General features: G+C 46.1%; 1 protein-coding gene across 1 annotated transcript in view; it reads left to right on the forward strand.

Moving 5' to 3' along the window:
- LOC142767886 (phospholipid-transporting ATPase ABCA3-like) overlaps positions 1–15,687 on the forward strand; it is a 51,142-nt gene that overhangs the window by 29,459 nt on the left and 5,996 nt on the right. The window contains exons 10-13 of the mRNA XM_075870130.1: positions 662–787; positions 2,031–2,210; positions 12,858–13,348; positions 13,617–13,846. Coding sequence (XP_075726245.1) covers positions 662–787; positions 2,031–2,210; positions 12,858–13,348; positions 13,617–13,846 — 1,027 coding nt within the window. The remainder of the gene's footprint in view (positions 1–661; positions 788–2,030; positions 2,211–12,857; positions 13,349–13,616; positions 13,847–15,687) is intronic.

A 15,687-nucleotide genomic window follows, 5' to 3' on the forward strand; every position in this document is an offset into this window, starting at 1 on the left:
TGTCCACTGAAATCGCGGTGCACAAGGTCCTTTATAGCACTGGCGAAGCGAAGACTATAGTTGGATTGCACCCCCCGAAAGTTTGCTATGTCGCATGTTATCCACGCGCGCATACAAAAGCACGCGCCAATGCACGTAAAGTATAATTAAAACTCCTCGCTACACTACTGGCTACTGGCTACTATAGGGGTCTCTAGTATAGTGGCTAAAAATGTTTTTTCAGCCAATATACCACTAGCGTTTCGGCTCCGTCGAAAAACACCCTCTGCGGCTGGGATCGAACTGTAGCTTCTTTCGAGTAAGCAGCCCAGCGCTGCAACCGCGCTTGCAAACCCTAGCGGACTTGTCTCTGGTGCACTACTATTCAGGGCTCTCTTGTGCGCTGCGTAAATCTGCAAAGCGATAACACCTCCGAAATATCTTTAGCATACGTGGGCACGAAGGAATTTCTCTCAAATGAAACAATCGACAATATAAAGTCCACACGTGATTTCCATATACATGTTAATTAGTTTTACTAGAACTCGCTCTGTCAAATGTGTGACATTATTCAGACTCAACTTTTGGGCCCTGATAACGCACGAGACTAGATAACGATTATGCTGATTAGTGTTACATCGCTATTGCGACATTCATACATCTTGCATGTCGTTTCCTCCAGGCCTCATTTTGCTCGCGCTTGTATCTTTCGGGCTGCCAGCCACTTCTTTCGGCTATCTGATGGCAGAAAGAGCACAGTCCTCCGGTTCTGCGGTCGTTCAGGTCTTCCTAGTGCTGTACATTGGAGGTAAGCATCGACGCCAATTACATACAGATCGCAAACTCTGCCGATATGCATCATCGAAATTCTCGTGAAATATTGTTGACATGAGGTGGATGTGAAATTTTCTAAGCGGGCCAACATTTTCGTAATTGCAGAGGATGCAAAAATGCTTATAGCGGCTTAGTTTTGTGCACGCGCGCGATAAAGGATTGGGCCCTTTACAGTGAACTTAGTAGGCAGCACTGACAGGCAGCAACTATATATATGCAGAAACCAGAGAAGCTCCTGCGTTGTTTGGCCAATGAACTTGTTAATAAAAGCAGTGTCCCTTTTGTGGGCATAAGGGGCGGATCCAGCCATTCATCCTCGGGGGGGGGGGGGGGGGGTTCGCTTGAAGTAACACCGGAGAGGGGGGCGTGGGCATTACTTTTTTGTTTTTACGAGCACAAAAACTCTGTCATAGCATAAATACTGTAAAATGTGGTCAAAGTGGACGCACTCATTTGTCCTGATTAGTGAGAGCAGGTGGACGGCAAGCACTAAAGAGAGAAGGAGCGGATGCCGTCAGGTCTTTGGGGGGGGGGAGGGAGAGATCACACTTACCCTCCCCCCTCTGGATCCGCCACACGTGGACATGTGTACCTTCATATGCCTTGTTCACTCGTATATACGCATTATGTTGAACGTTTATTCGCATGATTTGCTCGCTCCTTTCCTCTTTGCCACCTTGCCAATACATGAGTGGGGCAGCTTGAAGCGAGAAGCTTGCCAGGCTAATTTGTTGTATAGCTTTTTGTTCTTGTCGAAGCATTTCCCTCCTTTATTTGTTATAAAAACTGATTTGAAATTGATTGCTTGATTTATTTATTGATTAATTGAGCGATTGATTGATTACTTGATATGTAAATTGAGTATTTTATAAATCAAAGTATCTTATAGCTCGCACCATCATATGCGCCATACTGTGGAATTCGTGATTAGTTTTTTTGTATGTTTACCATTATGAACACACACGTAATTTCACCATCAACGAAAGACGGCTGCCGGGGCTGGGAATCGCACCCGCGACTTGTTTCATGGCAGTGCGATGCCGCGGCTGTTGAGTCATCGCAGCGGATACTCATTAAACTATGCCGTGTAGTGTCTGACAGGTGATGTCGTCAAGTTGTCGTTCCTGCTAACGTTATTTTCTTCAATAGTTTCTCTGCAACTTTTTTTTTTCATGAGTATCTATACGTAAATCTTTGCTACCTGCTGTGGCTTGCAGGTGCAGTGACGGCCATGGGTAGCAACCTGCTTTGGGCGTGGCTCGAATCGGATGTCGTGACCTACGCGTCGCTGATCGTCCATCCATTCGCGCTGCTGTCCATGCTCGTGAAAATATGGAACGAGGATATTAAAGCCGTACAATGCAAGCTACCGGAATTCACCGAATTCCGTGCACTCGGTGCGGTATTTATTTCAGTCTCTACATCAACGCGCTCATATGTCTCATTGTTATGACAAACTAATGAGACCTTCATAAAATTAAGCCAGTGAAAAGGGACAACATTTGCGTTTCTTAAAGGGGCCAAGACACGCAATTTTCTCTCATTGTATGCGTTATGTCGGTTAACCCTTGCTTGATCAGAAACAAGCTGGAGAAACTTCGGCACATTTGGCCGAGCACTTCATTTATTGTTATATATTTTAATAAACACCTGAGCAGCCTGAGAGTCTGACAACACTGGCACACCTCGGGAGCTGTGACATAACAAGCCGCTTGCTTTGCGAGCGTCTCATCCCGGCCGACGATTTTCCTTCGTGGTCAGCTGCGCGTACAATTGAGCTATTTCAGCTTTTTTAAGCTTAGCATTGAAATGTAATAAATTTGAAGCGGTTGAACCTTGGGTAGAAGATGGCGGCTCTATTCTACGAAACTATTGACGTCACACCCACCATGGCAAAATGGCGGCGCCGGTGGTGGGCGGGCGTTGTAGCTGCAGCTTCTTGCGGTCATTTCGCAAAGAAATACCCTTTTATACAGTTCGCATTTCATATTCGTATAGTGACAATCGACCCTATATTGCTATGTTACACTGAAAAGAGCGATTTGGTAAATGACCGCGGTCTTGGTCCAGTTAACTGTATTGTTACAGCACCAGTCCTAGCCAGGCTTTGCGGATGAATGGATGGATTGATTGATATGGCTGTACCCTTAAGATCTGGTGGTGGCTAATGTCACCAAGCCATAATACTTAGTGAACCAAAAACTAGATTTATTTTTTCCCCTTTAAATAGTGAGGTTGAGGACTCTTACTTTGCAGTGAAGGGTTTCATTTTCACTCGTGCCTTGACTTTAGCCACCAATCAGATAAACTCCTTCTTGTTAATTCTACCCGCTTAAAGTCTATTTTGCCCTCCCTGTCCCTAAACCCTAGTGCTTTGGAAAACTCTGCGCTATCATCCTGAACTATAGGGTGAAGCCCATTACAGAACATTATCAAGTGTTCGGCAGTTTCCTCTTTCTTTTCTCCACACGCACAGCATACCGTGTCTACCCCTTCGTATTTGGCCCGATATGTCGTGGTTCGCAACACTCCCGTCCTGGCCTCAAACAATAGAGAAATATCCAGAGTATTATCATAGATCCTTTCCTTGACAATTTCATGCTAAAAGATTCAATAGATCTCTAGTGCATACTTCTTAATCATGCCAATTCTCCACATATCGGTCTCAGCTTCCTTCACCTTCTTCTTAATCGATAGCTCTTTTTATTTTGGCCACCTGCTGCTTTCTAAGTATTTACCAGTCAATTTCCTGGTTCGCTTCCTCCATTTTGTATGGACATTCTTCATGTACAAGTAGCTGAAAACCTTCCTAGCCCAACGCTCCTCCCCCATTTCTCTCAATCGCTTCTCAAATTTTATCTTGCTGCTAGCTTCCCTGCCCTCAAATGATGTCCATCCCATATCACCTTGTACTCCCTGATTTGATGTATTCCCGTGAGCTCCTAAAGCAAGCCTACCAATTCCACGTTGCTTAATTTCTCAACTTGCTTGAACTTCTGATCTCATGCACAAGATTGCGTTGCCGAACGTCAAACCCGGAACCATGACCCCTTTCCATATTCCTCTCACAGCATCATACCTATTGTAATTCCACAGTGCCCTATTTTTCATCACCGCTGCATTCCTGTTACCTTTCGTCGTCACGTATGTTTCGTGTTCCCTTAGTTACTCGGTCCCATTTTTTATCCATACGCCCAGATATTTGTATTTATCTGTTATCTCTAGCGTGACCTCCTGTATTCTAAGCTCGCTACCTTCATTGTAATTAAAAATTATGACTGCTAATTTTTACTTACTGAATCTGAAATCTAACCTATCTCCCTCATTACCGCAGATGTCTATCAGTCTCTGCAAATCTGTCTTGTTTTCGGACATTAGCACTATATCATCTGCGTACATCAGTGCTGGTAGTGCTGTTCAATGAATTTTCCTTGTTTGACGAAAGAGAGGTTGAAGCCCAATCCACTTCCCTCTAATTTGGCCTTTAATCCTTGTAGGTATATAATGAATAACAAGGGTGACAGAGGACACCCCTGCCAAAGCCCCCGTTCTACCTCTGCATGCTTGGATACCTGTTTTTCCCACTTTATAACTGCCTTGTTACCTTTATAGATATCCTTTAAAAGATTAGTGACTCCCTCTTTCACACCTAGTCTGTCTAGTATTCCCCACAAGTCCTCTTGAACCATGCTATCGTACGCTCCCTTGATATCCAAAAGTGCTAGCCACAGCGCCTTTGTTCCTTTTCTGCTATTTCGATGCACTGCATCAGTGAGAACAGATTGTCTTCCAACCTCCTGTGTTTCCGAAACCCATTATGCAGTTCCCCCAGCACCCCCTCATCCTCTATCAATGCCTGCAGTCTTTTCTTTATAATCTGCATCGCCAGCCTGTAGACCACTGATGTCACTTTTATAGGACGGTAGTTCTTTATGTCAGCTTTGTCCCCCTTTCCTTTATAGATCATGCTAATACTGCTTAGTTTCCATCCATCGGGGACTTCACCATCGATTATTGTTTTACTCACTGCCTCTCTCAAAGTCTGCTTAGACTTCGGACTCAAAGTCTTTATCAGCATAATTGGAATGCCATCTGGGCCTGTTGATGTACTACTAGGAACCCTCTTCTGAGCCCTTTCCCACTCTCGTTAGGAAAATGGAGCAATTGCGTCACTTGATCCATCCTTGTCTATTGTGGTGCATAAGGCAGTTCTCTGTTGAAATTTTTCTGTCACCCTTGTTCTTATATATTCAATAGCTTCGTCCCCTTCTAGCCTAGCACCTTAAGCTGTAGTTATATACCTCTGCTCTAGGCTTGTCTCATTTCTTAGGGAGTTTAAATGGTTCCAAAATTTTGCAGCTGCCTTTCTATTCTTTTTATGTACTTCGGCCAGCCACTGAGCCCCCTTTCTTCTAATCTTTTCATTGATCAGAAGGGATGCTTCCCTTCTACAGCTTAGAAATATTCCCCATTTTCTTTCAGCATCATATGTCTGTTCACCCCACTGCTTAGCATGTCTGTGTTCCCTAGAGGCTTCCTGACGTTTTGCTATGGCTCTTTTAACTTCCTCATCCCACCAACTTTTGGTTTTGTGTCTTCTTTTCCGGGGTGACTTGTCGCGTGCCTTAGCAAGCTCTAGCTCAAACAGTCTAATTTTATTCGCGTATGTCCACACTGTTTTATTACCCTCAGTGATTACTTTCTCAATTTATTTAGTGGCTATTTCAATTTGCCTTTCATAATAAAAAATTCCTGTACTTGCTCATCTTGTCTCCTTCCCACTTCCACTGCTCTTCCAAAACTTAGTTTGATACGTTTGTGATCACTACCCAGACTTCCGGAGCCACCTTCATCTATGTGCATTCCCTTGAGCTTATCATACATCCTATGTGACATCAGTGCGTAATCTATCGTCGACTGCAGCCTTCCTACCTCCCATGTTATTTGCCCTTAACGTTTCTCGGTACTGTTGCAAATGATCAAATCAAACCTTTCACACATATCCATGATCATTTTGCCTGTCGGGTCAGCATACCCATCTCTATCTTCTATGTGCGCATTCATATCTTCTAGTATAATTATCTCGCACTCTCCTCCTAACTCCTGAATGTCATTTGATATACACTCCACCATTGCCAGGTTTTCCTCTCTGGCCTTTGCTCCCTTCCACAAGTACACGAAACCAAGGAGTGTCATTTGTCCTGCCACTTTCCCTTTCAGCCATAAATGTTCCTTGCACTCCTGCTTGACCCTTTTCCAGTCTGTACTTTTATGAATGAATGCCCCAATACCACCCCCTTTCTGCTGCCTTCCGTTCTATTACAATATTCCCACGCGTAGTCTGCATTGTTAGGAGGTTGTTCTATGTCCCTGAGATGTGTTTCTACGAAACCGTATACCATCGGCCTCCCCTCCCTTAGCTGTTCTTCAATCTCTTCCCAATTCAGACTGTTCCTACCACCCTGCATGTTAATATACGCTATGTCTGAATAGGCTCGGCGCTCGTGGCTATGTCTATTTCTGCCCCGGACTCTACCTATCTTAGTTACTGGTGCCACTTTAAAATCGTATCTGTCAATACCACCTGTCATAGAGTCTCCCTGGTTGTGTTCCTCGTTACTAGCTATCCTGCACCTCGAAGAGCCCGCTTGCCCCCCAAAAAATCTACTGCGCGTCCTGCAAGTCGCCAACCCACCTCATGACCTAGCCGCCCATCGAAGTGAATTCTGTCTCGTTGAAAACCACCCCACCTATGCACCTCTCTGTTTATTTCCACCACCTCAAAGCCTTTTTCTCGACTCATCTGCGATATCTCTTGGTTTGCGTTGACAACAGCTCTTTTCAGGTTGCTATCACGCACCGGTACCTTCGGTATCGTGCATATCACTACCTGTACCTGAGGAGAAGTGGCACTCATGTCATCAACGCATTTCGCCAATGTGGTTGCTAGTCCTGCTGTATCTTCATTTAAGACATCGTTTAAACCACCTGAAATTATCACGAGGTTTCGTCTATCAGCTGTAGTTTTGAGTTTAGTGCTCGCTTGCCTCATGACTGCTTCCAGCTTGCGTCCTGGGAACGCCCCTACTGCAACCCTCTTGTCACCTTTTACCTTCTATTTGATGGCTTCTGGGCATCAATTTAAATTCGAGTCCCCGGCGTATATCACATGATGTGACTTTTCAGCTGGAGCGTCCTGCACCTGGGGGTTTCTCGCACCTGTGACGCCAGCTGCATTGTCCCCTCCCAGCCCCACCACTACTTCGCTGAAGCTGGGCCTTGCGACAATTGAACCGGCTGAACCTGTTTTTTCCGAACTTGCTTGCTCTTTTTTTTCGCCGTTCTGGTTTCCGGTTCCCTACTGTTCTCTCCGTAGGTCGCTCCTCTGTTCCTCTTGGCTTGTGCTTCCTCGGCGGACTTCAGCCTTTCTCCCATAGCCCTCGTTTTCTCTTGCTCTGTCGCCAACGCAATCTCGAGTTCGGTGATTCTCATCAGCAGGTCACTCTGGGCAACCATCATTTTCTCCATTTTTTCCTCGACCTCACATCGCCTACACTTCGCGTCAGCCTCTTCTCCCTCCGCTTCTACACTTGGGTCCACTTTCAAAGCCACCCCACATCCTGAACAATTTACAGTCTTTTTAACCATGTCTTTCTGACACCAATGGTACCTATGACTTGTCTCACTCGATAATTACAAAACTCGATCCCTGCCCTACGAAAAAGAGAAAGTCTAAGCTCTCCTACAAAAACTTGCGTGTTCAATGCACGTGCACCTCCCCCACGGGGTGGGAAAAGAAAAAAACAACAACAAAAAGACAAAAACCAAACACACACACACAAGCACAAACTAATAAATACCTGGTGACTGACCCTCGAAAAAGCCGTACAATAAAATAAGTGCTACAGGGATTTTAACTGCTGCCTTTTAATTATAAAAAAAGCTTAAAACATGCAAAACAACTCAAAACAGTCGATCGGGGGCGCTCAAAAAACACGTCCATTCACCATGACAGTCTGAACCAAACCCAGTGGCGCTGACTAGCGCCCTCTGGTATTAAGCATGCGTAAACTCCCTAGAAAAAAAAGTGGACGGGAGACCACCTTACGTTGTAGCTGAAATGGTAGAGCATGACACGCGCTATTTGAAGGCGGTATGTTCTTGTCCAACCGATGGCAAATCGGATTTTTCGTCCGCTCCACCATGTATCCCTTTAATCACCATTAATAGTACAGTTAGGAAACCACAAATAATGTCACCTGTTTTTTGCCACTCATCGTCATGTAGAATTTATTAGCGTCAATGGAAGACGCATGTGACGGCAGCAATAACAGAACTCGTACGTCTTCAGTGCGACGTATTCTATGGCACTACAGGGTGTTTCTTTCAAGGCCGCATGCCGATTTCTCTTCTCCTCATATTAAAACAGCTTACTTCGGTCTTGGATAAATTGCTATATGAATGAAAAGGGTGGTTCAATATGTTACAGAGGCATAGTAAAAATAATGCCGACACCTCTGTGAATTTTTGGGTTGAACTCATTTATTTGTAAGAAATGTGTGTTTTCTGTGGAACTCTCGGCCGTTTAGAGGGTATTGCAAGGAATGCTCTAGGGCTCTTTTCTGAGGTGTTGTGAGGTCTCGAAAGAGCCTCAACCTCGGAACAAACGGACACAGCACACGCTGTTCTATAACGTACTCGTGGACGTTTATTAACACCTCTTAATGGGAAGTTCACCTGCCGAATCTAATAAGTGACTGATGTAACATACCAACTAACCCAATATGGTGCCAGTAAGGCGCACAGAGAATGTATCACACACAATTACCATGATTGTGGCGTCGCCGACATTCTACTCAGTACTCACCAAGAAGTCCGCGGGAACGTGCGGCAGAATTTCTCGCATGGACCTTCCCGAGAGCCGACCATTGCCTTCGCCGATCAGCTCGCCGTCCACCATCTCCTGGTCCCGTGTAGCCCTCGCCAATCGGTGCCCCATCCTCTTTCTCCTCAGACCGACTCCCTATCTTTTCTCCCTGTTCTACGTTTTTCTTGTCGTGCCTGCTGGGTGCTGAGTGCTCCCACTTTTTTATCCTCCTACATTTTTTTCTGCCCCCCCCCCCTTCCCGCCCATCGTCAAGGCACTGCACCGTGCTACCCATTGTCCTACAGCAATGAGTGCCTCTTTCTTCGAACCACCACCGCAACCATCGTCGAAACCCAAAAGACCCTGCTGTTCTTTGTACCCCCGTACAATCTCGCCGACAATGCCACGTAAATCCTCCATCCCCCAATCTTAAATAAACACATGCACCAACAAATAAACCTAATAAGCAAAAAGTTACACCAGCTGACAATAGAAAGATGTTACATGTGGCTGAAATATGTCTAACCGATGTCCGCGCACCGCGACACTACCATTGGTTCACACCGCTTGTCTGCAGGCTCGAGATTGAGACCCCAGGCCTAAGCTCCATAAATGCGTCATATAGGTAGTCGGCGCGAAAGACGAATGTCATCGCGTGTCGGTACGGGAAAACGTCGCTCGCACCCGCGCCCGTACGGCTTCTGAGCGAGAGCTGCGAGCAGGACCCCTGGGGGCCTCGGTTTGAAGGCAGATACGCAGGTTACACGACATCTCCGTTGTTTGAGATGTCTTGCCCGCATTACTTGCCATGATGGCGTCCGCGCGGCTGGCCATCTTCAGGACGATGTCCTGAAGATGGCCAGCCGCGCGGACGCCATCGCTTCTGTTGCGTACGCTCGAAAAAAAAAAAACTCGACAGCCTGATGTACTATAACACAAACAGAAGAGAGCTATGCTAAGGTTACCGTCCGAAATTTCGAGAACCCCACGTTGAGCGTGGGTGCAGGGTCTCGGAACAGCATAGACCTCGGAACAAATGAAGACAACGCTGACATTTATCGAGAGCTTTTATGTATATCCGATGGCAAGCTCGCCGGCCAAGTCTAAAATATAACTGAATTAAGACGCCAAAAAATTCACTGCCATGCCATTTGAACACACAGGGAACATAAGACACAGAATGTACCGTGAATGCGGCTTCGTCGACGTTCTACTAAACGAAGGAGTCCATGGCAGTGGGCCGCGGAATCGAACCCACTGACCTTTCCGAAAGCAGACCGTCTCCGACCACGTCAAGCCTAATAAAACCATGCTGTTTTCCGTGCTTGATCACAGGCACAGGTCACACTCCCAAACACTATGGGAGCGGCACCTGACCTCGCCGGCAGAGCGGCGCCACTCCCATAGTGTTTGGACGTCGGAAGGGGGCAATACTGATCTAAATTAAACACTTGATGAGCTCATTGGACCCCTCGCCGGACGAATACTTTTCATTATTGTTCATAATCTTTAATTTCGAGCACAAACAATAAACCGAAACATTTTATTTCTTTAGTGTAACGTGCATGGTTAAACCATGTTTGTCGAACATTAGCTCAGTTTTGCTTGTTTTCAGAAACGACGAGATTACTGTATTTGCGAAATTTACCTTTTCAGGTGTCTTGGTTTATGTACGGACTGCTAGAATTGTACGCCCTTGAACTACTCGCCACTACCACGAAGCCAACGTGGCGAGACCTCATCGAGCGTCCCCTTGCTTGCCTTCTTGGTCCGTACTGTCACATAGGGTCACTGCGACGGCTGCGACACCGATTGCAATGAAACATCATCTCTGAAGTCCTTCAGCTCAACTGGCGACTTCGGTTGACTGATGGTGCGCCGTCAGCTGGATCTAACAGAACGAGCAAGAATAACAAGCGCTCAGCAGCGACACCCTTCTTTTCTTTCTTGATTCTTGAACTTCATCGACCTCACGAGACACAGTCGGCGCTACGATTTTCTGCAGAAGAGACACAGTGCTTCGTCCCAAAAAGGGTGCACTTTCCTAGTCCTATCTTGACGCAGCCTAGACTTGTTGATCAAGCGGACGTGACTCTGCGTCTCAACAGCCCAGCAGTGGAATGCTCTGGGCATTTATGGAAACATAAAAAGCACACAGATCTGAAGGATATCGGAGGTGCCCAGCGAATGTTGTTAAGCAGACGAGCATAAATTATAAGCTTCATGGTCGAATTATAAAATAATCAAGTATGTACCGAAAGTAACATAGTCTTTAGGTTCTTGAAGTCCCGAAGTAGTTCAAAACATTCATGAAAGCACTGACAAAGTAATCATTTATTTGCCTGTAAAAGGAAATGTCATTCAATTTGTCTGTCCTGACTCTCGAGACTACAGACGTTAGTCCATACCGTTTATAATAATTTAGACATAATCCGCTTCATACATCAGGTGCGGTGGAGGCTACGGATACTATTTTGCAGTAGATGCGTTCGCACGAACAATTAGTTTAATGAATTTACCAACAATAATTTTACTTTTTTGTGTGTATTTTGAGGCTGAGTAACAAACGATGCCTTGTGTGTTAAAAGTAAGCAAACCCTGTTGTAAGGCTTTCAATGGGTATAGTTCTTGAGCTCTTAGCGTTTATTTGTTTTCATTTCTTTGTGTTACTCTTGGAGCCTGTCGCGACGCCTCACGCGTAGGCTCGTGCTCGGCTCGCACCAGCGTTTACTGACGAGTCCACTACTGACGCGGCCTACTCGCCAACACCACCCGAATGCTCTAACCCCCTATTTCACCTGAACTGACTGATTCAAATATTTTTTCCCGCGAACAACCAATAATTGGAACAACTAACACGCTGTATCACTTGTTTTGCACGGTTGTATTGCATAATGTGGGTTATTAAAATGCGTTTTTTAGATGCGGAAGCATCTTATACACTCGCCTTGTAGTGCGCCGTCCGCGCCGTCCGCGCCGTCCGCACCGCTTCTCGAACATTCGACAGCTGACGCGCGCGCATGCGCCGTCGCGCCGTCGCCCACCATCTGTGCCGCGCGCGCTTTTCCTTCGAGAACATTCGACAGCTGACAGCGCATGCGCCGTCGCGCCGTCGCCATCTGTGCCGCGCGCGCGCTTCTCCTTCGAGAACATTCAACAGCTGACAGTGCATGCGCCGTCGCGCTGTATATATACTCAAGGTCGGCGCTCGCTCGCTCAGTTGCCGCTCGTCGGTTGGTTTGTACGGCGCGTCGACGTCCAAGGTCGCGGTGAAATGAATTCCAACGAATCCACAAACACAATGATCGACGTCCCTTCGACCAGCGCCGTCCTTTCGCATACGTGTGTACGTGTTCACTCATTTAACACCCCCTCCTACAACCACGTTAACCAATTTAGCCATCGACCCAAGTAAGTCGCAATTTAACACCCCATTTCACAACCACGTTAACCAATTTAGCCATCGACCCAAGTAAGTCGCACTTTAACACCCCGTTAACCAATTATATGCTCCGCATCCTCCTCAGTGTTCCCCCGAGGGAAGCTGCGGGCAATTTTTTTTCAATTGTATGATAAAGACTGTATAGTTCAACTAACAACATTGTTTTACTTTTTGAATGTGTTTTGCCTACCCTGCGTGGATCTTGTGTGCGCAGTATGTATTAAATAAACAAATAAAATAAATAGCTACGAAAGCTAAGAGCGAAGCTGCGAAACACGCGGACTAACAGATTTTGCTGACCAAACTCCGTACATGACTTTCACTGCGTTGCGCCTGATGTATGAGGACCCGGTGCATAAAGGGGTGCAGAAAACAAAAACAAAAAATATGTTACCACAGTAATCAACAACACGAAGTAAATGAAGGACAAAAATTTAAAGAAGCGCTTATACTGTGTAGCTCCTCCCGTTTTTTTTTTTCCTCTTCTTTTTTTGCAGTGTTCATTATTATGCATCTATACCAACAGGCCAAGCTTACCACTCTTTCGAAGTACGCCAGCTCTGATGCAATGTGGAATTCTGTTGGCTGAACTGCACCATCTTGAGCCAGGAAACGTAGTGTTAGTATGCTTTTGGTAGTCCTACGTGTAAATACCGATCGAATTAGCACTTGTGTCAGTGTTGTTCGAGCTTGTCTGCAGCGCCACTAATAACAACGTGTCTTTTATGTTTGCAGGCATCGGAGCCGACTGCAGCGTTGGTATATTCTCATTTACCCCCCAAGGAATAGGCTGGGAGTTAGTGGCCCTGCTGGCGGAGGGTATTCTCTACCTGGCCATTATGGTCTTCCTGACGTCGGGCTACGCGAGGAGGGGTGACTACTTTGTGGCCGACGAGTCGACCAGCGGTGACGAAGACGTCGAACAGGAGCAGAAGAAGGTGGCCACCCTGAGACAAGAAGGAGATTTTTCGGCCCACTCGCTTCTCGTGTGGAACCTGCACAAACGTTTCGGCACGTTGCACGCCGTCCGAGGCATCCACTTGGCGCTTCGGCCGTCCGAGTGCTTCGGCCTCCTCGGCGTCAACGGAGCCGGCAAGACGACCACGTTCCAGATGCTAGCGGCGCTCATCGGAGTCTCCTGCGGCGACGCGAGCACCGCGGTGGCCACACTCAGCCGAAACGCCCGCAGGGTGAGTGGCCTCTTCCGAGTATCTGCCACGTCTGCTGCATGTACATGTGAATAAAGCACGCGGACCATGCGTCAAAACAACCATGAAACAAAAAAATTTATACTTCAAAGTCAGCGTTCAGATTTCAGTCATCTCGAATTGCTGTCCGCGTCGATATGTTTCTAGAATACCAGTGGCGTCAAATACGCTTCATAAATCACTCATGTGTGAGATATTGAAGAGTGTTTTTTTTTACGACGGCAACATTAGCCGGTATTGTATTCGAACCAAAGGTAACACGTAGTGAGTGCTACCATGCATAAAGTGCATAAGTTTTGCCTACCTGTTCTTTACACGTGACCCGCAGTGGCAGTCCCAGATAAGCTACTGCTTCCAACTGGGGGGCTTGCTGGACCGGCTCAACGCATTCGAGTACCTGTGCCTGGTCGGTCGGCTGCGAGGAATCCCTGAAATGGAACTGCAGCCTATGGTGGACGGCGTTTTAGCCGTCGTCGACCTCACAGAGCACGCGTCAAAAGAGTGCGGAGTGTACAGGTTGGCGCACAAAGAAATTACTCGAACCCGCAGAGCTTGATTTGTGGGGTTTAACGTCCTAAAACCACCCTATGATTATGAGAGACGCCGTAGTGGAGGGCTCCGGAAATTTCGACAACCTGGTGTTCTGCACCCAAATCTGAGCACACGGGCCCACAACATTTCCGCCTCCATCAGAAATGCAGCCGCCACAGCCGAGATTTGATCCCGCGACGTGCGGGTCAGCAGCCGAGTACCGTAGCCACTAGACCACCGCGGCGGGGCTAGAGCTCAAGATTCTTCCACTTGTGTTTAGGTGTCAATTGTAGCCAATTAAGTTTCTCATGCACAAACTTTATGTTGAATAACTAATTCGTAACTATAGCGTATTTCTTGTTGGTCTTGTTTACGTTTCGAATGAGCTCTACCGCAGAGATCGGGAACATAGAACAGTATGTTGTTCGGCTAATTTGAAAGGCTGAATTGAAGTGGCTTTCTAAAATAAGGAAATCGGGTTTATCCATGTTGCTTGTATAAATACTTGATGCAGGTGTAAATTTACTGAGCTGACCAGAAACGTCACAAATAATTGAAAACTAGCACAATACCTCTGAATGTCCATAGCGTTGCGACAGCTCCAAATTTCACTTCCAGATCAACTGTTTCAAAGCAAGTAACACATACAGCGAAATAATTGAGCTCATTTGATTTTCTTGCACGAAAAGCTTGACAAAACTAAAAAAAAAAGAAATTGAACCGTCGCGTGGGCAGGTAATCAGCAATAATAATAACCGTTGGGATATTGCGTCTTAAAACCACGATATGGTTATAAGGGACGCCGCAGTGTAGCGCTGCGGAAATCTCGACCATCTGGGACACGGTGTTAGATGTGATCTGGAGTTCTTCTTCAATGTGCATCTAAATTAAAGTGCACGGATCTATAGTACTTCGTCTCTATCTAAATAGGACCGCCGCTGCCAGGATTCGATCCCGCAACCTTGTAGGGTCAGCATTCGGTCACCTTAGCCACTAAACCGCCATAGCGATGCAAGTATATCCCGTGGTCTAATATAATGGCACCGTTGCGGGCGTTTGGAGTTACTGTCGAAAATTGTGGAGAAATACGCGGTGTGACAAAGGTATGAATTTTGCAGGCACTCAATGGGGCTCGCATAGGACCGGTAGATGTCATTGAGAGGATGGAAGTGGAAGTTAGAATAATTATGAGTCATCCCTTACGATAAGTCGTATCGATTGTATATATAGAACAGTATACGAGTATATTTGTTTCATTTTTCTTGAAAATGTTTTGTTTTGTACTAATATTATGGGTCTTCATTTTCTCCGTAATTTTTTAGAGCTATCTTGTTATCGGCATACCAGACTGTGTTTATCGTGTTATTGCAACGAGTGTTCTTGAGCTTTAGGTTCTCATGGTGAAAACCCTGACGTGCGGACGCAATCGTAAACGTTTACGTAGACACGTCCAGCAATTTGGTACATATATTAGTGCGGCAAAGCCGACCCCAAGGGGAAGCGCTGGGCGTAACGCTATGGGGAGCGTTCTTTTAAAAAATGATTACTGAGCAATGCCTGAGTTTTCGTTAGTTGCACTTCAGGCACTTAATGCTGACAATGTCCTTATGCTATACAATGTCGTTGGTTTTAAATAGCTTGCTGGATTTTTTCCCGAGACAATTTTGTGTATCTATTGAAAATCTATGAGGTGATTTTTGAAAACCTAATTGTAGCGCAACCTTAAGTTATTCGCTAATTTCACTTTAGTGGCATGTACGGTATACCGTAGAACAACCTGTCCTTGTGTTTGCGATTTCGTGGGATTACGCTGGGTGGATTTTTTT

This window comes from Rhipicephalus microplus, chromosome 7, assembly GCF_043290135.1.
Source record: "Rhipicephalus microplus isolate Deutch F79 chromosome 7, USDA_Rmic, whole genome shotgun sequence".
NCBI lineage: Eukaryota > Metazoa > Arthropoda > Arachnida > Ixodida > Ixodidae > Rhipicephalus > Rhipicephalus microplus.